The sequence below is a fragment of the Chiloscyllium punctatum genome, chromosome 30, assembly GCF_047496795.1.
Source record: "Chiloscyllium punctatum isolate Juve2018m chromosome 30, sChiPun1.3, whole genome shotgun sequence".
In the NCBI taxonomy this organism is placed as follows: Eukaryota; Metazoa; Chordata; class Chondrichthyes; order Orectolobiformes; family Hemiscylliidae; genus Chiloscyllium; species Chiloscyllium punctatum.
The window spans coordinates 39532298-39556196 of NC_092768.1; the positions used below are offsets into that span (position 1 = coordinate 39532298).

A 23899-nucleotide genomic window follows, 5' to 3' on the forward strand; every position below is an offset into this window, starting at 1 on the left:
TCAACAAACTTCTCCTCTCTTGGTATTGATGTGTTGGGATTTTTACCAGTTTTGCTGATCTGTCTGTTCTCCTGTGTGACTGTGTGAGGTGGTGGGCCTTCTGTTTGAGAAACTACAGTTCTCTGCCTGTTTTTGTGACCTGGGTCTGTCTGTTTGTTTTGCACTACATATGTCAGCATGTCTGATTGTTTATCTACTTCAGCCTTTCTGCTCTCAGCCTGTGTAAAATGAGTCTGGTGCTGTGCAAAGGCCAGTCCACCTCCAGGTTTGTTAAAGCATGGAAAAAAAAATAGTTTAACCTGGGGAAAATGCATACTGGTCTGACTAGTTTTAGAAACCTCAGTAACCTTAGCTGAAATGCGCATCAGCCATGATTGAATGGCGGAGTGGACTCGATGGGCCGAATGGCCTTACTTCCACTCCTATGTCTTATGGTCTTATCATGCTCCAGTACAATCAGTACGTTCATTTCCAAGTGTTACTTTTAAAAAAATTTTCTAATACAGTTAACTGTGAAGGGCCCAGGCTTTATACTGTGCAGGAAATCCAGACTTGCAACTGTACAGGTTTGTGCCTGTAACTGTGCAGAATCTGAGCCTGATACTGTATGATAACTGCTCTTGACTCTCAGCTTTTCAACAGCACAGTTTTTGTAAGTGTCTGTCTTCAACCCAGACACAATGTGAGGCAGTAGCAAGTGTGACCAAACACATATAGTCTGTGTGGGTGAGTGTTTTAGATGGAGTTTTCTGAGTTCTTTTGTGATAGCTGGCAAGTTTTGCTTTCTGCTTTTTTTAGTCTCTCTCTCTCTCTCTCTCTCTCTCTCTCTCTGTCTGTCTGTCTGTCTGTCTGTCTGTCTGTCTGTCTGTCTGTCTGTCTGTCTGTCTCTGTCTGTCTCTCTCTCTTTCTGTCTCTGTCTGTCTCTCTCTCTTTCTGTCTCTGTCTGTCTCTCTCTCTTTCTGTCTCTGTCTGTCTCTGTCTCTCTCTCTTTCTGTCTCTCTCTTTCTGTCTCTCTCTTTCTGTCTCTCTCTTTCTGTCTCTCTCTTTCTGTCTGTCTCTTTCTGTCTCTGTCTCTCTGTCTCTGTCTCTCTGTCTCTGTGCATGTCTCTGTCTCTGTCTCTGTGCATGTCTCTGTCTCTGTCTCTGTGCATGTCTGTCTGTCTGTTTCTTTCTTTCTTTCTTTCTGTCTTTCTGTCTTTCTTTCTGTCTTTCTGTCTGTCTGTCTGTCTGTCTTTCTTTCTCTCTTTCTCTCTTTCTCTCTTTCTCTCTTTCTCTCTTTCTCTCTTTCTTTCTTTCTTTCTTTCTTTCTTTCTTTCTTTCTCATCCCCCCCCCCCTCCCCCAAACCAACAGAATTGGAATTGCTGAATGAAACTATTTATGGATATAGGGGGGAAATTAATCATCATGACAGAATAGAATAAGTTGAAAGTAGCAAAGACGCCAGAACCTGAGAGGTGTTCAGAAGCCCCACAGTGTGGAGCAGAGATTTGGTTCCCTCAATTTAAACAGGTCTGATGTCCAGTCAGAGGGGTCAGTGAGGACTGGAGCACTTAAAAGGGCTGGAGCTAGGCCATATCCATAAAAGGAAAAAAGCTCGAAGGAACTGTAGGTGAAGCCTCACTTAGTGGAAGAGCTTCAGGGTGTACATCTGCAGCTGAACAAACATCTGATGGCAGCTGTTTGTGACAGAAAGTGGATGAGGTTGGGGAAAACAAACACTGTTTGGGAAAAGGGAAGGTGACATACTCACAGACATCATTGATGGAGACCACCAGGGCAGATCACTGAATTAAATAAATTATCTGCTGGGAGAACTGAAGAACAGAACTACATCTCAAACCATGACCCATTAACATCAGGTTGATGTAAAGTTAACTGAAAGTGAGGTACGTAATGCAATCTACCAGGCACCCTACAGGAAGCAAACCTGAGGTTACAAACAACCAAACCTCTAGCAATCGAATTAATAAAACAGACAGAATCAAGTGGACGGATTATGGAACTGGGCAGTGAAAGGTAAAGCCTTGGGAATGTAGCATAGTTCAGAGATCAAATCCAAACCCAAAGCAAATTTTGAGTCTGTGTTAGGATGAAAAGAGTGCGTACACATTTTGTATGTATTGTCGTCTGAGATTTTGTATTGCTGTATCATGTTGACCTGGGAAATGAACCCTCACCATTTCAAACAAAAAGGGAAAAATAGGATAACAGTAAGCCACCGCTACTCTCAAAACAAGTTCCTGCTGAGCAACTTACCGAGAATAACCATTCACCGAGAACTCAAAACAGCCGGCAGTGGGATAGACTGAACAGTGAAAGAATTAGTTTCAGGTTTAAAACCCTAAAACCTCACACAGGCTGAGTCATTTGTTTTGTCTACATCTGATACTGTCTACTTTTTTGACTTATCACGTGTCTGTGTGTCTGATATCACATTTATTTTTCTCCTATTAGTAGGTAAAAACATTTCTCTGTTTCCTTCAAGTAAGCATTGCAATTTGGCTCCTTCATTTTGACCTCGATATTTATACCTTAAGTGAGAGAGCTGTTTCTGGAAAAATAAATCAAAAGGTTTATTCTGACTGACTGAGTAGGTTTGAAATCCATCTGAAATGACCCTCCTCCTGTTGAACTGTAGTTAAGTCATTATCCCTGTTGTCTCTTCCACAGGGTGACCCTGGGCCACCTGGACCCCTGGGTAAGAATGGGCCGCCAGGCTTGAGAGGCTTCCCTGGTGAGACTGGATTGCCTGGAACTCCGGTGAGTAAATGGAGAATTCAAGCACAACACTGATAATCTAAATGACTTAGGAGCCGTGTGTTAGACTGGGTGGGAAGCAGCAGCTTTTTTACACTAAACTGTATGAGTCTGCAGTGATTCTGGGTGTCAGGATTTGAAGTTACGAGAAAAAATCAAGTGAGTTGGGCTATCTCTGTGTCTCTCTTTTTCTCTCTCTCTTTTTTTCTCTTTTGTTCTCTCTCTCTCTCTTTCTTTCTCTCTCTCTCTCTCTCTCTCTCTCTCTCTTTTTTCTCTTTCTCTTTTTTTCTCTCTCTGTGTCTCTCTGTCTGTGTGCCACTGTCTCTCTCTCTGTCTCTCTCTGTCTCTCCATCTGTCTGAGCCTCTCTCTGTGTCTCTCTCTGTCTCATTGTGATTCTGTCTCTGTCTCACTGTATCTCTCTGTGTCTCTCTCTCTCTGTCTCTCTCTCTCTCTCTCTCTCTCTCTGTCTCTCTCTGTCTTTGTCACTCTGTCTCTCTGTGACTGTCTCTGTGTCTGTGTCTCTCTGTCTCTCCCCCTCTGTCTCTCCCCCTCTGTCTCTCCCCCTCTGTCTCTCCCCCTCTGGCTGCCTGCCTGCCTCTCTGCCTCTCTGCCTCTCTGCCTCTCTGCCTCTCTGCCTCTCTGTCTGTCTGTGTCTCTGTCTGTCTGTGTCTCTGTCTGTCTGTGTCTCTCTATGTCCTCACCCTCCCATTTCTGCTAGCCTTCCACTTTCACTTTCTCACTGTCTTTCTCACAATCCTCCACCCCCAACTCCTTCTCTGTCTGTCTCTCTCCCCTAATCACCCTACCTCTTAGAGACATCTTGCCATATAAAGCTGCAGACATCGTATGGCAATATCCTATAATTCTCCACAGACAGCCAATAAGGACACGGGTAATAGGAATATTTGATAATAATCTGTAATACCCTAAGCAGGGCCACAAGGGTGTATGACTGTATTTTACAATGCCCCATCAAATGGAAAATAGAGATATGACTGTATCCTATAGTAGCCTATAAGAGACAATAGGGATATACAACAATGTTGTAGACTGCTTCACATAGAACATAAGAACCAATTTGGTCCTTTCAACCAACTCCATTTCCATGTGCTCCCCTCTCCTTTTAATTCCCTCAATACTCCAAAGTCTATTGAACTCCACCATGCTTATACTCGATGGCTTAGTATCTGTAGCCCAAGGTGGCAGTGAATTCCAACAATTCACAACTCTGAGCAAAAGTATTTCTCCTTATCGTGCTCCTAAATGACCGGCCCCTTTGTCTTGACACTGTGACCTCTTATGTTCCAAATTCCCCACCCAGGAGGAAACAACCTCTGTCCAGCTGGCTTCACCTGTCAAGCCCCTTTTAGAATTTTGTAGATTTCTATGAGATCACCATTACATCTTCTGAATCCCAGGGACTATGGGTTTAATCTATTCAATCTTTTCCCAGAAGACAGTTCCCTCAGTTCACAAATAATCTAGTGAACATTAGTTGTACTTCAGGTGATCATGTCCTTCCTTAGGTAAATAAACATTACTCACCATGATATCCGGGTATGGGTTGCCAGTATCATATACAATTGTGTTAGAATTTCCCTGCCACTTATATCACTTGCTTCCTTAATTGCTTGTGGATGGAATTAACATTGCTATATACCCCGATTGCCCAATGTCCTACGCTGCAAATCGAGCATAGTATCTCTAAATGCTGGGTCAACCTGATGTGTGGCTTGTGATCGATAATGAGTTGTAATTCTTTCTTTCACAGGGTGGACCAGGATTGAAAGGTAGTCAGGGTCCCCCGGGACCACCTGGACCAGCGGTAAGTACCTGATCACTTTGCACTGGGACGGGTTGTTTGCTAACCGTACCTCAGTGGGAAAGGGGAGAAAGTAGCCTGCATTGCTAATCGAGGCAGCTTTAGGGGCTTGTCATTCCTGATCTCTGCTCCCTTCAGAGAATGGGTGAGTGTATGACACCACTATTCCTAATTAGACTGTACATGGATTGCTTTATTTCCAACCACTGATGCCATCCTCAACAAATTCCGTCCGTGTTATTTGCACATGGACATGACTGAAATCAATTTTACTCATATAATTTCAGTGAGACTGTCCTTCACTGATTTTGCTGTATCATTCCCTCCTGAGGAGTGTGAGAGATTCCGCCCTGATCCTGATTGGTTTGGTGGTGTCAGCAGACTTTAGATTAGAAGTTGATTATTGTGCGCTCCTAAGGAGGAATCCAACCTCTTCGCTCATCGTCTCCCTGGCCAACATCCCCCTGTAAGGTACAGGTTAACTGTAACCGAGGATGAGACTGTAAGAAGACACAAAAACAGGTCCAAGAATTATCCATTAATAATCTCTGTCAAGTCGACAACGGATCAGCTACATTTGATGGGAAGCAGACTGAAACTGTGTCCTGATCCTCCATTGAAATGGGAGTCTGTTAAACCCTCACATCCTATTCTGTCATTCAGCTCGATTATTATGGCAGATCCATTTTTAGCTCTATCTGTCCATGTTGGATCTGTACCTGACATAGCCCCTACTGCTTCTGTGTTGTAGTTCACTCAGAGACCCAGTATTGCTGGGTCAATAATATTGCAGATCTCCATGTTGTCAGTTCAGGCTAAAGATGTGGATAACAGAGACTCCAACTTTCTTTTTATGACATGTCTGACCAGGAGCCCCTCCCAATTGCCATTGACGTGCCCGCTTGTGATGACTGTATTTGGCTGTGTAACGAGCACCTTGAGCTTCACTGGGACTCAAACCCAGATCTTCCACCTCAAAGACAACGAGGGTACCGAGTGAGCCAAAAGACCTCCTTAAATATCCAGACTCAACAAAAGGGTCTATGACCGGGTTGGGGATGCAGTGGAGACATTTAGGAATGAGACGTTGCCTAGTGCCCAATCATTTTCCATCGATTTCCTCACTTTGGTCTTGACAACAGAGGAGACTTGAATGCTTTAGAGTAGCCAAGCAGATGACCATGTGGCCTTGGGTTTTTAAAAAATTTCTTTGTGAAATGTGGGCATTGCTGGCTGAGCCTAGCATTTGTTGCCCATCTCTAATTGCTGAGTCAACCATATTGCTGCAGGTCTGGAGCCACATATATGCCAGACCAGGTATGGACAGCAGTTTTCCTTTCTTTAAAGAATATCTTTGGGACAGACACCGGTGAGGGAGCAGTGCTCCGAAAGCTAGTGTTTTCAAACAAACCTGTTGGACTATACGGTGTCCTGTGACCTTTGACCTTGTCCAACACTGGCACCTCCACATCATTGGGGCAGGGAGCATTCCTCATTCATTTATATGTTTGCAGGGAGGGGTCTGTGATATGCTGTGTAACCCACCGCGGACGATGGCAATGGGGCGAGGGAACGTATTTAAGCATTCAAGTCCGGTGATGACTCATTTGTCCCAAGTTTGAGCCCATTGTCTGAGTATCACTGTGCTGGCAGTTACCCAGAAAGTTTTCTTTCTCCCCTGCCTCTGGTGAAATTGTCTTTGTTTCCTCTTTGACCCTTTTCGCCCTGCCCTCATTCTCTTCCCTATCCCACCCCTGCCCACCAATCTTCTCTTTTAGGGCTCCCCTGGAGTGAGAGGCAAAGCAGGACCTGGAGGTCCCATCGGTCTCCCAGGACGTCCAGGACCTCAGGGACCACCTGGCCCCGCAGGGGAGAAAGGAGTGCCGGTAAGTCTGTCCCTTGGCTTCTTGAGAAGGCAGTGCGCCAAGGGAGCAGGTTGCTGTACTGCACCCCTTGGTTCTCTACTCATTGGTTAAATCATTCTTGCTGTTCAAGGGCTGTGGGTACCAGCTGTTGTCTTTTGGATGGTGAGGAGTGGGGAAGAGATAGTTGGACTGTTCAGTGCCGAGGAGTGGGATGGCTAAAGAGTTGGTTTTGGGCATTAAGTATGCCAAGTGTTTTGGGGTAAGGCATGTGGGTCAGATTATGTCTTTGGGCTCCAGAAGGGAAGAGTACACCAGTGCAATTTCAAACGATGCACACTGCTCTGACTAGTGTACCTCAGAGCAACTGTATAATCATAGAGTTAGCACTGAAAAAGACCCTTCAGCCCATCGAGTGTGTGCCAGTCAAAAATGACCATCACTCCAAGTGTTACTTTTGTTTGTTTTTTCACTCCTTCTTCTTTTCTGTGGATTGGGGCAGGATGGGGGGAGAATGGTGGTCTGTCAAATTGCCAGTTGTTTATAGGGACAGGGTGCTATTGGAACTTTGAGGGAGGTGGGTAGGATGGTATGTGGAATAAACCATCCCTTGATTTAAGGGCTTAAACGCCTGCAGAGGCGGAGAAGTGCCCATGGCTTCTTACTTGCCAACTCTCTGTTTCCCCCCCTCTCTCTCTGACTTGCAGGGTGGTAAAGGCCCGATTGGTCCTGCTGGCCGAGATGGTGTCCAAGGCCCTGTCGGACTTCCAGGGCCCGCGGGCACACCTGGAGGTCCTGGTGAGGATGGTGACAAGGTAAGACTTCTCTGGGTGAGGGTTTTGCAGGGCTCAGAGCGTCTCCTTGGGGAGGGTGGGAGGATGGTCCTATTCTTGGTTTTCCACAAAACTCTGGCAGGAGGCAGCAGGTGCCACACATGAGAAGGCGTCTACTTGAATTGGAGGAACTGGTGTTGGACTGGGATGGACAAAGTCACAAATCACATAACACCAGATTATAGCTGAAAAATGTGTTGCGGGAAAAGCGCAGCAGGTCAGGCAGCATCCAAGGAGCAGGAGAATCGACGTTTTGGGCATGAGCCCTTCTTCAGGAGTCAACAATCTGCTTCCCCTGATTGTTGACTCCCTTTGTCTACAGGTACACACACATGCTTTGGTCTCCCCTCAGCCTCTTGCTTTCCAAAGGAAACAACCCCGGGCTGTGCAATCTTTGCCTGTGATTTCAGTTAGATTCATATTACCTGCAAATTCCCTCTCCTACTCCTGCCGGAGCCCCCTCTATTGCATAACAAGTGTGGTGGGAGAATTGGATTTTGCTACAAAGAGGTGTAGTTGTTTGTGAAGAACCATGGGAATTGAGAGGCACGAGGTGGAGTAGGGGGTGGTGGGTGGTGATGTTGGGTGGGGGGAGTGGAGAGCTTCTGTGCTGTCCCATCACTGGGAAATAGGTCAACACAGTGCCTTGGACAATACCTAAGGCTAGCCTGTCCTTCCAGTGGAAAATAGTTGTGTTGTAAGCTTCACATGAACATGAAAGTTAGCAGTGGTCAGCATCAGATCAAAGGAATCTACTGTTGAACAGAACAAAATGATCCAGGTTCTTGGCGTCAGTTGTGTGAGTGGGACGTATTCTTCATTTCTTTTTCCTTGCTCTCCAGGGTGAAGTGGGTGAACCTGGACACAAAGGGAGGAAGGGCAACAAAGGTGAACATGTGAGTACAACTTTCAGTTCTGTTCCTCTTCAGTCCAAGCTGACCCCAGGTCAGGAGGGGAATTGCGTTTGGGGGTCTTTTGGTGTGAAGCTTCACATCATAGCAGAGTGAACATTTGCGTTGCAAAGGGTGGTGTAACTAAATTGATATTGTCTTCAATGTATCTGTGTCCATGCCCAAAGTGAACTACTTAAGTCGGCCCTTTGGTGTCTTAGCCTGTGAAATCCTGAAACCTTTGTCCAGCCTCCTTGAAATTTATGGTAGCTAGGTTTCATTGCTGGGCCTTGTTGTCTAGGCTCTGGAATTTCCATGACCTGTGAAATTTATGGCCCTTATTATCTAGACCTCATGAAATTTATGGGCCTGTTGTCTAGGTGTCATAGAATCTCTGAGCCTGGTTGTCTACACTTTGTGGAATTTCTATACCTCTGAGCGTAGGTTACATGAAATTTATGTGTCTTGTTATCCAGGCTGAATTTCTGGGCCTTGTTGTCAAGGCTGCATGGAATTTATTGCCCTTTTTGACTTGACTTTGTGAAATTTATGGGCCTTGTTGTCTAGGCTTCATGGAATTTCTAGGCCTTGTTGCTGTATGGGATTCCTTGGCATTGATGGGTTGTGTATGGGTTGTGTAGAATTTCTAAATCATTCAAGGCCCACATGAAGGTTGGGAAGATACAAGAGGATAGCTGTCATCAGTGAGTCTTGTGGAGTGATGGGTCTGTCCCTTCTGCAGAACAGGTCAGATGGTGAATAACAAGACATAATCTGAAGGTCAATACTAAATTAATACGAAAATCCAATAAATATAATTCATGGCCTCCTCTCCTCCTCTAGCTCCATGACAATTTAGAGCTTTCAACAAACCTGTCAATTCAGTTAAATCAACGGTATTAATAAAACTATTAGGGTCTTTTTAGTTAAAATATAGATAAACATGTTCAAAATGTTTGTTGTTATCTCACAGTCGAACATAATTCTTAATATGATTGCCAATCTATGATTTTTGTCTATGGGATTTATGACATCTTGTGTGTGTGTGTGTGTTTTTAAATTTGTTTCAGGGTCCACCCGGTCCTCCAGGTCCAATCGGTCCCGTTGGTCAACCAGGTCCTGCAGTAAGTACTCGCTGTTACTGGGAGCGAACAATTTCTCCGGACCTAATCTGCCACAAAGACAAGCATTGACTGTGTGGACTTGCTCTTGCCTTTGGGCTTACGGGTTGTGAAGTTTGAGTTGGAGCACAAAATCCGTTCCCATAGAATCGTACAGCGCTCATAGCAGGGGGAAGCAATAGCCTAATGGTATTATTGCTGGACTGCTTTTTTAAAAAAAATGACGCAAGTAACATTCTTGGGACCCGCATTCAAATCTCACCATAGCAGATGATGGAACTTGAATAAAATAAAAACAATTGGAGTTAAGAATCTAATGATGACCATCAAACTTTTGTGATCGCTGGAAAAAACCCATGTATTTCACTAATGTCCTTTTAAAGAAGGTTTACTGTTGTATTTATCTGGTCTGGTGAGCATGTGACTCCAGACACACACCAGTCCTTATCTGCTCTATGGGCAATTAGAGATGGATAACAAATGCTGGCCGTGCCAGCGATACCTAATTGTGAATGCACTTTAAAAAAAGCAAAAGAAAATACAGAAGACTTTCTTCAGCCCATTGAGACTGTATTGCCAAAAATACACGACTGCATACACTAGTCTCACTTTTTCCTGCACTAAGCCTTGAATGTTACAGTACTTCAAGTACTCATCTGAGTACTTTTGAAGGTTGTGAGGTTTACCACGTCAATTACCATCCCAAGCCTATGCATTCCAGACCCCCACTGCCTGCTGGTTGAAAAAGATTTGACTCAAATTCCCTCTAATGCCCTCTGCCTTTCACTTGAAAATCGTGCCCCTTAGATATTGACACCTTGACCAAGGAAAATAGCTGATTTCTATTCCCTGTTAATGTCCCTCATAATATTAGGTCCCCTTTCAACTTTCTCTGCCCAAAAGAAAACAACCCGAGTTTATTCAGCCTGTCGTTATAGCTGAAATGCTCCATCCTGGGTAACATCCTGGTGAAAAGTGGGGCACTGAGGAGGTGAGGTACAGTCTTCGCAGATGAACCAGTAAAAATCTAAGTGTGGATGTAAAAGATCCTGTGTGGCTGTTTTTGAAAGAGAGCAAGGGAATTCTCCCTTGTGGCCCCTGGCTTAATATTTAGCCCTAGACTAGGATCACCAAAAACATTAACTCACCATTGTTACACTGCTGTTTGTGAGACTACATTGTGCATAACATAGCTGACGTTCCTTGGGATATCCCAAGACACTAATCCACACTTAATAATAGTTTTGTACAAGGATTAGTAGGCCACTCAGCCCTTTGAGCCTGCTTGTCTATTCAATTAGAACTTGGCTAATCAAATTTTAAATTCAACTCTGTATTCCTGCACATTCTTAATAATTTTTCATCCCCTTGATAATCAAGAATCCATCTGCCATACGGATTTAACTGATTACGCAAACAGTAATTATTTACATTTATTTCGTGCCTTTATTGATACTTCAAAGGAGTATTAGAAACCATGTATGGCAGTATTAGGGAAGGTGACCAAAAGCTTGACTGAACTTGTTTGGTTTTAAATAGAATTTTAAAAGAGGAGAGTCGGGGAGGTTTAGAGAGAGAGAGTTCCTGACTTTGGGGATCATGCAGTTGAAGGCACAGCCACAGGTAGTGTTGGCGTTTAAAAGTGGGGTCTGCTCATAAGGCCAGAATTGGAAGAGCACAGAGATCTCCGAGGGTTGTTGGGCTGGAGGAGATTGCAGTGATAGGGAGGGAGCAAGGCCATAGAGAGATTTGGGCTCAAGGATGAAAACTTCAAATCAAGCAACAGCTGAATTTTAGAGTTGATGTTGGTTATTGAGCACAGGACGAGCTGGAAGAGCAGAACACACTCTGAGTTAGGACTCTTGCAGCAATGTATTGGGTGATTCCAAGATTAGTGAGGGTACAATATGGGAGAGCAGTTGGGAGTGCATTATGAAACTCTGTATTTCATAAAGTTCTGAGATCATATTTAGTAAATGTATAAAATTGGAAACCACTAGACAGGGTAAATGCAGGAAACATGTTCTCAATGACCAGGGACCCAGTAACAGGAATCACCGTCTAAAGATAGACAATTTGAACTGCATCCACAGAACGGTGAGCCTGTGGAATTCTGTATCACCAGAAAGTGGCTGAGGCCAAAACATTTAATGTTTTCGAGAAGAAATTAGATTTAATTCTAAGGGCTGAAAGGCTATGGGAAGAAAATGGGACAGGGTGTGGATGATCAGACATTGAAAAGCAGAGCAGGCTTGAAAGGTGAAATTGCTTACTGCTGCCGTTATTTTCTGTGCTTCTAATGAGTATCATTCCCCCAGTTCCTGCGGAGATTTGCTAAACACCTACTACTTCCGCTGTCATTTCAGATCAGTACTGGTTATTGACACCACTTATTCATTGACAATTTTAAAAGCTTCAGACATATTTCTGGCTTTAACAAAGGGATAAAGATATTTGTGGGAGATGAAAATTGGCGGTTCAGATGTTAGATTTAGGTGAGAAACAAGACTAGGTTCGGGTGGAGAATAAACTTTGGGATGAATGGCCTGTTTATGTGCCGTGTATCGTTTATGTAAAACCTTGTGGATGGGAGGGAGCAAATAATCAGACACAGACATAAAACCTGATCAATTCAGATTTTAAGAAAAACATGAACACTGAGAGGGTCAATTTTAACCTAAACAGTCCGTGAGGGATCCTACAGGATGGGACTAGGGTGAGTAGGGGAAGCTGATGGCAACGGGACTGGGCAGTCTATAATCGAGGGGACAGGGTTCTGAATAAGGGGCAGGCCATTTAGGGCTGAGCTGAAGAGGATGTTCTTCACACAGAGTTTGAACCTTTGGAATTCTCCAATCCAGGTGGTAGCTCAGTCAAGTTTGTTCAAGGCTAAGATCGTTAAGTCACCCATTTAAGACAGAAATAAGGAGAAATTTGTTTTCACCGGGTTGTGATTCTGTTGAATTGTTTAGCATAGAGGGCTGTTGAGGCTGGGCCTTTAAGTTTAGCCAAGGCTGAGACAAACAGCTTTTTAATCAATAAGAGGAAGCTGGGGTTTTGGGAAAAGGCAGGAAAGTAGAGTTTCAGATAATCAGATCAGCTATGATCTTATTGAATGACAGAGCAAAATCAATAGGCTGAATGGGCTACTTCTGCTCCTACATCTTGTGGTCTTATATCAAGGGATATGGGGACAGTGCAACAAAGTGACCTTGATGTGCAAAGTTAACTATCATAGAGTTAAATGGTGGAGTAGACTCAACGGGCTATATTACCTATTCCTGCTCCTGTTTCTCTGTTTCCAATGTAACACTGGTATTATCAACCTCCGATTCTAACCTCTGCTAAAATGTCCACTATCAGGCAGGACGTAAACTCAGTATCATTGTTGATTTGTGGGATTAAGAGAATCTGTAACATAATCCATTTCCAGAGCACAGATTGTGCATCTCAGAAACCTGAGTGAGGGATTGGTAAAAGGCCCAGTAATACTTGTGGTGCAGCAAGGATGATGAATTGCCAGCATGAGGCACTATGGGAAATTTTCTGCCCAGTGTCTGGTCTCACCTCTGGAGGTCCAGACTGTCTCGAAGAATGGCAGCCCTCTTAAAGGGGCCCCTCCATTGCAGGTCTGAAGCTCCAGCCTAGAATTCCCAATTGGGACATTTTCAGTCACCACTGCAGTGCAGCGTTGCTTCACTGCCATATGCATGAGTATGTGGTGTTGAGTACCTGCGACAAGGGAGGGAGATGAATGGAGTTGGAGGGAAAGGTCACTTGATTGAGACCTACAAATAGAATTTAGTCTGACTCGAGAGATCTCAAGAGGCTTGCATAAGAAGGGTCCGAAAGGTAGCTTGACTCCAAATCTGACAATGTGCCACCCCTCTTTCCTCCTGCAGGGTGCTGATGGAGAGCCTGGACCGAGAGGTCAGCAGGGACATTTTGGACAGAAGGGTGATGATGGTCCCAGAGGCTTCCCTGGATCACCAGGTCCAATTGGCCTGCAGGTTAGTTAACTGGACTGGTCTCCAGGTGGTTTGACGGGAAGAAGGGATGGGTCCTGTTCATCCCTGTGTCAGTGACAGGGTGGGGTGGGGGGACGGAGAGAACGGGTGACATTCTGAGAGGTGGGGGAACACTGGGAGAGGGAGGTTTTGACATACAGTGTGAGGGGAACACACTAGGTGAGGGAGTTACACTGAGGTGATGGAGATCACATGAAGGCAACAGGGGAAACACACTGTGGGGAGGTTTACACAGTAGGGGTGATACACACAGGGGAATGGGAACACTGGAGGTACACATCAGCTGGTGGCATTCAGGGATCGAATGTAGTGGGGGTTGGAGCCACAGGAGAACAGGAAAACTCCAGAGGGATGCTGATCCCTGTGGGTGTGCACACTAGGGAGGTATTCAAATTGAGGAGAGTGGGAACACATGAGATGGGCGGGTGGGAATACACTGGGAGTTGGGATTAACTGGGATGGGGAGTACACACTGGATGAGGCTATTCAAACTCAGGGAAAAAAAAACTGGTTTACTTGCATGCCGAATAATATGATAGTAATAAGTGATCCTGTACCAACAGAAATTGATTCCATGTCCAGTTGTGAATCGTGGTGGACAGTTTAAAAAAAAAAACTCATTGGAGGAGAAGTAGGCTTCATAAATATCCCCATCCTCAATGCTGGGGGATCCCAGCATATCGGTGCAAGAGCTGAGGCTAAAGCATTCGCAGCAATCTTCAGCCAGAAATTCCGAGTGGGTGATCCATTTCAAGTACATCCTGAGGTCCCCAGTATCATGGACCAGTCATTAACAGAAACAGCTTATTTCATGTGATATCGTGAAATGTTTGGAGGCACAGGATCCTGCAAAGTCCCTGACTCCATTCCAGCAATGGCACTGAAGACTTCTGCTCCAGAAATTGCCACACCCTTAGCCAAACTGTTCTAGTACAGCTCCAACTCTGGAATCTTCTCGACAATGTGGGAAATTGCCCAGATATGTTCTGCGCTGAAAAAGGAAGTCTGGTCCAACCCAACCAATTATCACCAATCCACTCTCTGAAAGGTGTTGTCAATAGTGCTAACAAGCAGCATGTGTGTATTTAGTTTAGTTTAGATGTCTCGTTTAGGTTCTGCTAGGTCCACTCAGCCTTGGTTCAAACATGAACGAAAGAGCTGAATTACAGAGGTGAGGTGAGAGTGACAACCGTTGACATCAAGGCAGTATTCAACTGATTGTGGTATCAAGATCCCTCGCAAAATTGGAATTGATGGGTTTCGGGGGCAACTCTTCACTGGTTGGAGTCATACCTGGCACACAGGAAGAAAGTCATTGGAGGTCAGTCATCTCAGCTCCAGGACATTTCTGCAGGAGTTTCTCAGGATGGTGTCCTTGGCTGTGTCATCAATGTCCTTCCCTCTATCATAAGATCAGCAGTGGGATGCTCAGTGACGATTGTGCTATTCCCAGCTCCTCAGGTGCTGAGGCAGTCCGTGTCCATATGTAGAAACATCCAAGTTGGCTGATTGGTGACGAGTACTATTCATGTCACGCAAGTTCCAGGGAATGATTATCCCAAACAAAGAATCTAACTATCACCAAACAGTCAATGTCAATACTCACTATTAAAAACCTGGAGAAATCATGTTGACCAGAACCTTAACTGGACTAGCCGTATAAATGCAATAAAGGACTACAGCAGTTCAGGAAGGTAGTTCACCACCACCTTTTCTCGGGCAATAAATGATGGGCAAGCCAACAATGCATATGCCACATGAGTGAATAAAAATAAAGATTCCTTTTCCATCTCCTCCTTAACTCTTCACCCTGATTTCATTTCCTATAATATAATCTGCTCTTTGTCATCTCCTTTATCTCCATGCTTTTACTGTCTCCTTCATTCTCCATGCCTTTACCATCTCTTTCACTCTCAATGCCGTTACTGTTTTCTCTGTCTTCACTCACAACCCTCTCCCACTACCATCTACACCTCTCTATGCCCTTTTCTGATCATCTGAGCAACACACTGATCACATCTGATTCTCTTCCTATATTCTCAACCCCACTCTCCTCCCTAATGACTCCCCCACCAACACACACACTCCTCTACTGAATGACTTCCACAAACTCCTCGCTAACAATCACTCCTTCCTCCCACACACTCCTCCCAAACGATCTATCTTCCTCCAACATGCTTCTGCCGAAGGTTCCCTCACTCATGCACACTCCTCATGCATGATGCCCCCAACACAGTCTTCCCTAACAATCTCTCCTTCCTCCTCCGAAGTCTTCCCTAATAATCTTCCCCACCATACCTCCTTTCTAACGATCTCGTCCCTAACACGCTCCTCCTTAATGATCTCCACACCACCAACATGTTCCTCCTTAACGAACACTCCGGCCTATAATCTGCTCCCAAATTATCTCTTCTCCCAACCACAAACTCCTCCCTAACAATCTCTCCTCCCGAATGATCTCCAAGCCCCACACACAGTCCTCTCTAATGATCTCCACACCCCAACAACTCTGTGGTCCCCACATACCCGTCCCTAATGACCTTCCCCACACACTCCTCCCCAACCATCTCCCCCGATTCAGTCCTCCTTAACAATCATCCCCAAAAAATCATCTTCCCTAACAATTCCTCCCCCACACACTCCTCCTTTATGATTTCCTACCCACACTTTCCTCCCCTAAGATCTCCCCACATACTTGATTCTCTCCCTGACACAGCAACCCTTTACCCCACAGAGTGTTTGAATAAATACCGTGCGATGTCTGGCTGTGACTCCATGGTGAGGAGCTAATTTGTCTTGTTTCATTTTGTAGGGAATGCCTGGGCCTTCAGGAACCAAGGGTGAGACTGGTGATGTTGGTCCCATGGTGAGTTTCTGTCCTGATCTCTCTCTCTCTCTGACAGTGTTATGAACCACTCCTGAAACACCCTGTATGTGTATCCCTTATGACTCTCCTTGTCTTTTCTCTCACAGGGTCCACCTGGCCCTCCTGGCCCTACCGGCCCTGCCGGTCCAAATGGAGCTGATGTAAGTGCTAGCTTCATTTCTCTCCTTGAGTACATTGTTGAATGACCCATGGTGATGCTCATCCCTGAATACATGCTCACATCCTATTTTCTGTCCCATCACCCACAGGGTCCTCAAGGTCCCCCTGGAGGCATTGGCAACCCAGGGTCCATTGGAGAAAAGGTAAGATGTCAGAAAACCCAACTTGGAGGAGGCAGGAGACACATTGTGGGTTTGCACATGAGTAAGAGGTGCCCACATACAGGGAGTGAGAACACATGAGGTTGGCGTGGATTGGGACACAGTTCATATTTAATCAGCTGCTCTGGGTGGCCCATATTGTTCATGCATTTGACACAAGACACAATAATGGGTTCTTCATTCAGAGCTTCAACTTGGCATGTAATTACCGGGGTCGTGGGCGGAGCAGGGCCAAAAAAACATTTCTCGCTCGTGCGCAAAGCTCCCCTCGGACAAATACAGTATTCCCACTAACTTGCAGGAATCTGTTGCCCAAGATATTCCAAACTGGAGACAGAAGACACCTGGTTGTGTTAATCATCTCTCGCATCTCCAGCTGGAGGCCAAGCTCAAACAGTGAGAGGGCACCTTTAGGCCTTTTCAAAAACCTTCTGTCCCTGCCTGTGGCAATTCAGTAGGATTGTATATTCTAACACAGACACAGAGGGAGAGAGACACACGTGTACACGCATGCATCAGCACAATACTGAGGATCAGTTCAAAGCCAGAAAGCTGAGAGCATGAATGTAGTCGTCATGTTTTACCTGGCACTTAGCAGAACTTCACAAATATTAGCTCTGAATCCTCATAGAATCACACTTGGCTCATCAAGTCTGTGCTGACAAAATTGCACTATGACTTGCTCTAGTCCCACATTCCTAAGTTTCTGGCTATTTGCAATCTGCATCATTGACTTAGATGAAGAGATTGAGTGCAAATTATCTGAATTTGTTGACTTACAAATGTAGGTGGCAAATTAGGATGTGAGTGGGTGCAAAGGGCAGATAAGGGAAGTGAGCAAGAAGATGCCAGGGGCTAGATAATCCAAAGAAGAATGGATAGATTCATTTTGTTACAAAGGAATATTTTTCAAATTTGACAGTTACAGTTCAGGGTAATCTGGGTGACCTTGCAGACCAATTGCAGATGAGTAACGTACAGCTATAGACAACAATATGGCAAAGTAGAGGTTAATGTTTATTACAAAAGGTTTGGAGTATGAGAATAAATAAGCCTTGTTGCGATTGTATTGGAACATGGGACTTATCAGGAAGATTAAGCCATTTAGCCTTTCAGGTCAGTTTCACCACTCAATGTGATCATGATTGATTTGATTCTGGTCTAAACTCCACTTTTCCTGCTTGATTCCCATAACCGCTATCTCCCCTGTCTGTCAAAAATCAATGTAGCTCTGCCTTCAGTATATTCAATGACCCACCCACCACGTCTTTCTAGGGAAGTGAATTCCACAGACTAACAACACATCTGGAGAAAAACATTCTCCTCCTCTGTCTTCACAGGAGGCATCTTATTATTTCATATTTTGAGATATTTTCTAATCAGCTGATACCGCGATGTTAGTATATACCTCTGGAGAGGTGCGACTTGAACCTGGGCTCCCTGGCTCAGTGGTAGGGATACTACCACTGCACTGCAAGAGCCCTACATATATTTTCTAATCTGTAATGTTATTGCAAACCTCTTGAGCAGATGGGACTTGAAGCTTAAGAATGCTACCACTGCACCACAAGCTCCCCCGTCTACAGCTCAATTTCCAAACTAGAGGAAATATCCTTTGAGTATCCAGCCTGTAGTCCCTTCAGGATCTTACAGAAGTTCTCCTGCTTCTAAATGCCATTGGATATAGGTTCAATCTGTCTGACCTTACCTCATAGAATAACACCTTTATCTCAGGAATTAATCAAGTGAAATATCTCCAAAGTTGTGCAAAGGTGGGATCGCACCTGGAATGGTGTGAGCAGTTTTGATCTCCTTGTCACAAGAGCGATATCCGTTTCGATGGGGCTCAGTGAAGATTTGCTAGATTTGTTGCTGAGATCAAAAAGTTGTCCTACTAGTCACAGAACTGCTAGAGCACAGAAGGAAGCCATTCAGCCCATTACATTTCCAAATGTGTATCATGACTTGGTGTTATCCTCCTGCCTTTTATATCTGAAGGCAGATTGAGGAGAATATCCTGGTGCAGTCTAGAGTTTAAAAGACTGGGAGGTCATCTCATTAAAACTTAGTAAGTTCTTAAGGGGTTCAACAGGGTAGAGATTAAGTTTTGCCTAGCTGGTGAGTTGGCCAGGGTGTCACAGTCTCCGAATAAGGGGTCAACCACTGAGAACTGTGATGAAAGAACCCTTCATTCCAAGGGTTGTGAATATTTAGAGATCACTAGCCAACAGGATTATGAAGACTCAGTCAGTGAATGTACTTAAGAGTGAAATTGATAGATGCTTTGTGTCCAAAGGAATTGGGGAGCTGATGTCAAGTAAATTTAGTGCTGCAAATCAGTCATGGTCATCTGGACTGGCAAAGTGGTTTCAGGGGATGAAAAACATACTCCTGTTATTTGTTCTGCTCTTTTTAAAATTGTTCAGTGTTTTGATGAGGTAACTGTAGAGCAGATGTGCGGGAGTTTTCACTTGTGTGGGAGATCAACAATAGAACTCGTACATATGTGACCCTCAAGGGGGAGTTCTGCAGAAGCTTCTTTATGCAGCAATTGTTTAGAATGTCAGATGGAAACTGAGGTAAATGGGACTGATACACTTAAGGGAAATCCGAGGGAAGACAGATTCTCTGATAGACTGAGATGCAATGGATGAAAGGAGGCTTGCAGGCACCGTAAGCACCAGCCTACGTCAATTGGACTAAGTGGCTTGTAGACAGTGTAATTGATGCTGAAGAAGGGCTCGTGCCCGAAACATCGATTCTCCTGCTCCTTGGATGGTGCCTGACCTGCTGCGCTTTTCCAGCAACACATTTTCAACAGTGTAATTGATGCACCCAGTTAGATCTGGCTAACTTAGTTGACAGCAATACTGGGTCATGGAGTCATTTTGGCAGTTAATAAGCACTAAGAAAGGCACCTGAAGTCACTCATTGTCTTGTATTGGGGAATGTGAAGGGGCAATAATAGAAACAAACCAAAAGCACACTCAAGATGTGATGGTCAGATAGTGCAGATCTTGGACTTTTAAAGACTACACATTAGGTGAGGTGAGAAAAGACATGGTTTAAAGATCCTTGGAGTTGCTATAAATGAGAGATATTACAATGTGATTTGGGCTGTATACAATGAGTTAAACAGCAAACCAAAGAGACTAAAAATGATTACTATAGATACAGTTAAAATCATAGAAACATAATGGCAAAGAAATCACACTTCAATTGGAATGTATATTTTGATAATTTTGATAATCACTGTTGTATTTTATATATTAATTGTATGTCAATTGTAACTAATTGTATGGGCTGATGCACATTCACTGGGGATTCACTTGAACCCCTGCAAACAGAATGTGTCAGGTATGTATTAGGAGATGCATGCTTGAATGTGCAGCTGTAAGTAAACTTTTGTAAAAGTTTGTAAAGGTTGATTCCATTTGTATCCTACACCATCTGACTTTGTGAAATATAACAGGGTTGTAAGTCAAACCAGAGGGATCATGAATATTTCTTGAACTGCTGCAATTGCTGTTCACTCAGTTGCTGACGATGAATGCTAACTCCCCTTTAGGGTGAAGCTGGAGAATCCGGCGCTCCTGGAATCCAAGGCCTTCCTGGGCGAAAGGTCAGTATTGCTTCCTGCACTTTCAAGGTGTGGAAATGTTTTGGCTTCAACACATTGGGAAGCCGAGGATGTAGAGCTAGAGCATGGCCAGCTAACAGCGAGTCAGAATGATCTGTAGCTAGGTGGAATGGGAAGGGAGGTGCAATAATCTGGCACCCAGATCAAATCGGAAAGTCAAACAAGGCTTGCCTACCCTCTCAAGTGTGTGCGAAGATCCCATGGCATTCCTGGAAGAAGTGCAGGAGTTATTTCTTGGGTGTTTTAACTAGTATTTATCCCTCATTTAATGGCATCAAATAGATTTTTTGATAATTATCGCACAGTGATGTCTTGCCTTGCACAATTCAGCTGGTTTTGTGATTCAATCATGTGGTGATGTGGAGGGGAGGAATTCCCCCCACCTTAATATTGTGTATGTTTGGAACTTCCTATTCACAGTGAATGCACTATGCCTCCTGGCTCATCCTGAGCTAACACATGTCCACTTCTAGATGTAAAGCCATTCTCTTTGGCTCCATCCCTGCTTCACTACTGGCAGCCTTGCTGCTCTGGAATTCCCTTCCCATTCCACTCCCTTTCTTTCCAAAAGCCTACCTCTTTGATCAAGTTTCCATGTGAGTCACAGTTCCTTTGCTTGGTGTCCCTTCTTTGTCCAGCAGCACCTCTGAGGCATTATGTGGAACTTGTTAATTTTTTTTCCCTCCACCCAGATTTGTTGTTTTTTTCCAACTCAACTTAAGTTGGATGAGGGCATCGTGTCATGGGAATGGAAGGTGGGTGAGGCTGGTACAGTCTGGGCTGTCTGCTGGGCATGCCCAAGAAAGGTGTCTTGTACAAATGACTGAACTCTGGTCCCATGTCTTAAGACAATATAAGCCAGCGACAGATGATGTTTCACTGGGCATGTAAGGGGGAGGCAAATTGAGTGAAGTAAAATGTGAACATCAATTTAATAGGAAGCTAATAACTGGTCCTTTCTCACATTGTTTTTTTAAATGCAGGGTCCAAAAGGTGAGAGAGGAGAAAGAGGAGAAACTGGCCAACCTGGTGAAGCTGGGCCTCCAGGTACTAAAGGGCCCACTGGCGACGATGGACCCAAGGGCAATCCTGTAAGTTGACTGCAAATCTGCCTGATGGCTGCATTCTTTATTCCTATAGTCTTTGGTATTCAAGGAATTGAGGGGCTTAGCTCCTTTATTACCACGGGAAAAAGGTTATATGCTGTTCAGAGTTCTATGTATGAGCCTGAGGCAAAGGCATGACCTTCTTTGAACTGTATTTAAAAAGCAGGCATGTTAAAAGTACTCAGCTGATCAGGCAGATTCTGCAGAGATAATGAAATGGGAGTTAGTGTTTCAAGGGCATGATCCTCTTTTGGAATTTGTAAAAAGCTTACCTGTGTACAGACTGACAGAAAGGCTGTTGTTAAATTAAAAAAAAACCTATCTGGTTCACCAGTGTGCTTCAGGGAAGGAAATCTACTATCCTTACCTGATCTGGCTTACATGTGCTCCAAACTCACAGCAACTTAACTACCCTCTGGGAAATTAGAGATGGGCAATAACTGCTGTGCCAGTGACACCCTCATCCTGTGAATGAATGAAAAAAATTTTAAAAGGTGGCTTTCATGTTGATCCAACTCATCATCTTTTCAATGCTAACATTGATGTACACCTTTCCAACAGGTTGCAAGACTGGTAGCTGCTACAAGCCTTTTGACCTCCATTTTATTTCATCTCTTCTCTCTTACTATAGGGTCCTGTTGGCTTCCCTGGTGACCCCGGCCCTGGTGGTGAGCCTGGACCACGTGTAAGTGTGAACAGGGTCTGAGGACCAGTAATGATGTTTGACTGAACTTTGCCCTCTCATTCCTTCTATCTCTGATTCCCTTGAGGGCACCACTGCTGCCATCACTATTTGTTCTTGATAACTTTGGCGGCTATTTATCTTTTTTTTAATCTGCTGCAGTCCATAGGGTGGGTGTAAGAGGGGTGTATGCATGTACACCCAATGTGCTGGTGGGAAAGGACTTCTGAGATTTTGACCCAGCAACAGTGAATGAACTCAACATAGATCCCAATTGGGATGGTGAGTGGCCTGGAGGAGCGCTTGTAGGTGAGGGGGGTGTTCCCATATATCTGCTGCCCAACCCTTACAGATGGTAGAGGTTGTGGATTTGGAGTGTGCTGTTGGAGGAGCCTTGTTGAGTTGCTTCAGTGAACCTTGTATATGGCACACACTGCTGCCTTTATGCATCATTAGTGGTGGGAGTGAATGTTTTAAGGCAGTGGATGAGGTGTAAATTGATTGGGTTTCTTTGTCCTGGATACTATTGAGTTTGAGGGCGACATGGTGGCTCAGTGTTTGGCACTGTTGCCTCACTGCGCCTGGGACCCGGGTTCGATTCCTGCCTCAGGCAACTGTGTGTATGGAGTTTGCATATTCTCCCCATGTCTGCTTGTGTTTCCTCCAGGTGCTCCGGTTTCCTCCCACAATCCAAAGTTGTGTTGCTCAGGTGAATTGGCCATGCTAAATTGCCCATAGTGTTAGGTGCATTAGTCAGGGGTAAATAATATAAGGTAGGGGAATATATCTGGATGAGTTACTCTTCGGAGGGTCCGTGTGGACTTGTTGGGCCCATTGGCCTGTTTCCATGCTATAGGGAATCTAATTTAATCAAAAGCATGTAAAATCTTGTTTCACATTTGTTCTATTTGAGATTAGAATCATACCATGTCTATCACGTCTTTCTCTTTTCTTTCTGTATTGAGTCAGAACTGCTTACGTTGCCTTTTGCTCCAGAATCTATACTGCCAGTTGATTTGGAACTTGGGTCTCCTTTAAGCATCCCTTTCTGTACAATCTACTGGCCTTTGAAATAAAAGCTTATTATCAGGCAATTAGCCCACTTGGGATACGCTCCCAGTCAGCTCCATATCAGAAGGTGCACGGTTTGAAACCTATTGGGCGTTGAGGCTGGAGCTTGGGCTCAGAATTATGACTCAATATTCGAGTGAGCGTGACTGGCCCTACCCTGCCATGTAGGACTGATTGTGGCTGGTCCTAATGATGGTCAGAAATGATATGACACCAGGTTATAGACCAACAGGTTTATTTGAAACCACAAGCTTTTGGTTCATAGCCCCTTCATGAGGTGAGGTGAGGTGAGAGGAAGCACACACAACACAGAATTTATGCACAGAGAAATCAAAGGCAGAGATCAAAAGATCATACAATTGGTGTGAGTGGACTGTCGAATAATAAATCTGCAGCAGTCTGTCCAAATGTTGCTCACTCTCATTAGACTTCAGCCCATTTTCAAATAGAAATCCTATTCATTACTTCCTGTGTGGCCTGTTGCTACCTTCTACTGTAATCAAGCGCCATGTCATGTGCTTTGGGATCCTCAATCCAAAGAATCTTCCCCATGTTCTCCATCCTAGGCTCTTCAGTTGAAACAATTAACCAATGCAGAATTTTGTAAATGTGAACATTCCTCTTTACATATAGAGACAGCTGTTCTAGATATGAAAAACTCACCCTCTATGTGGAGAAGTTGTTCCAAATGAGAAAATTACCCCTATGGATGGAGATCAAATGCACTAAATGTGAACACAGCTTCTGTTTTTAGAAATACACTGACTTAGATGTGAACACAGCTTTTATCAAAAAACAGGCTGTTCTCGGTATGAATATTGCTATCATATACAAGGACAGGTACTTCTAATTCACTGCCTCTATCCAAGGATAGGCAA

At 44.4% G+C, this 23899-nt stretch overlaps 1 protein-coding gene across 1 annotated transcript in view; it reads left to right on the plus strand.

Annotated features, from left to right (window-relative positions):
* LOC140455425 (uncharacterized) overlaps window positions 1–23899 on the plus strand; it is a 97952-nt gene that overhangs the window by 38753 nt on the left and 35300 nt on the right. Inside the window, exons 27-39 of the mRNA XM_072550287.1 lie at window positions 2672–2761; window positions 4531–4584; window positions 6360–6467; window positions 7151–7258; window positions 8119–8172; window positions 9237–9290; window positions 13190–13297; window positions 16128–16181; window positions 16289–16342; window positions 16451–16504; window positions 20091–20144; window positions 21146–21253; window positions 21900–21953. Of these exons, the coding sequence (XP_072406388.1) occupies window positions 2672–2761; window positions 4531–4584; window positions 6360–6467; window positions 7151–7258; window positions 8119–8172; window positions 9237–9290; window positions 13190–13297; window positions 16128–16181; window positions 16289–16342; window positions 16451–16504; window positions 20091–20144; window positions 21146–21253; window positions 21900–21953 (954 nt within the window). The remainder of the gene's footprint in view (window positions 1–2671; window positions 2762–4530; window positions 4585–6359; window positions 6468–7150; window positions 7259–8118; window positions 8173–9236; window positions 9291–13189; window positions 13298–16127; window positions 16182–16288; window positions 16343–16450; window positions 16505–20090; window positions 20145–21145; window positions 21254–21899; window positions 21954–23899) is intronic.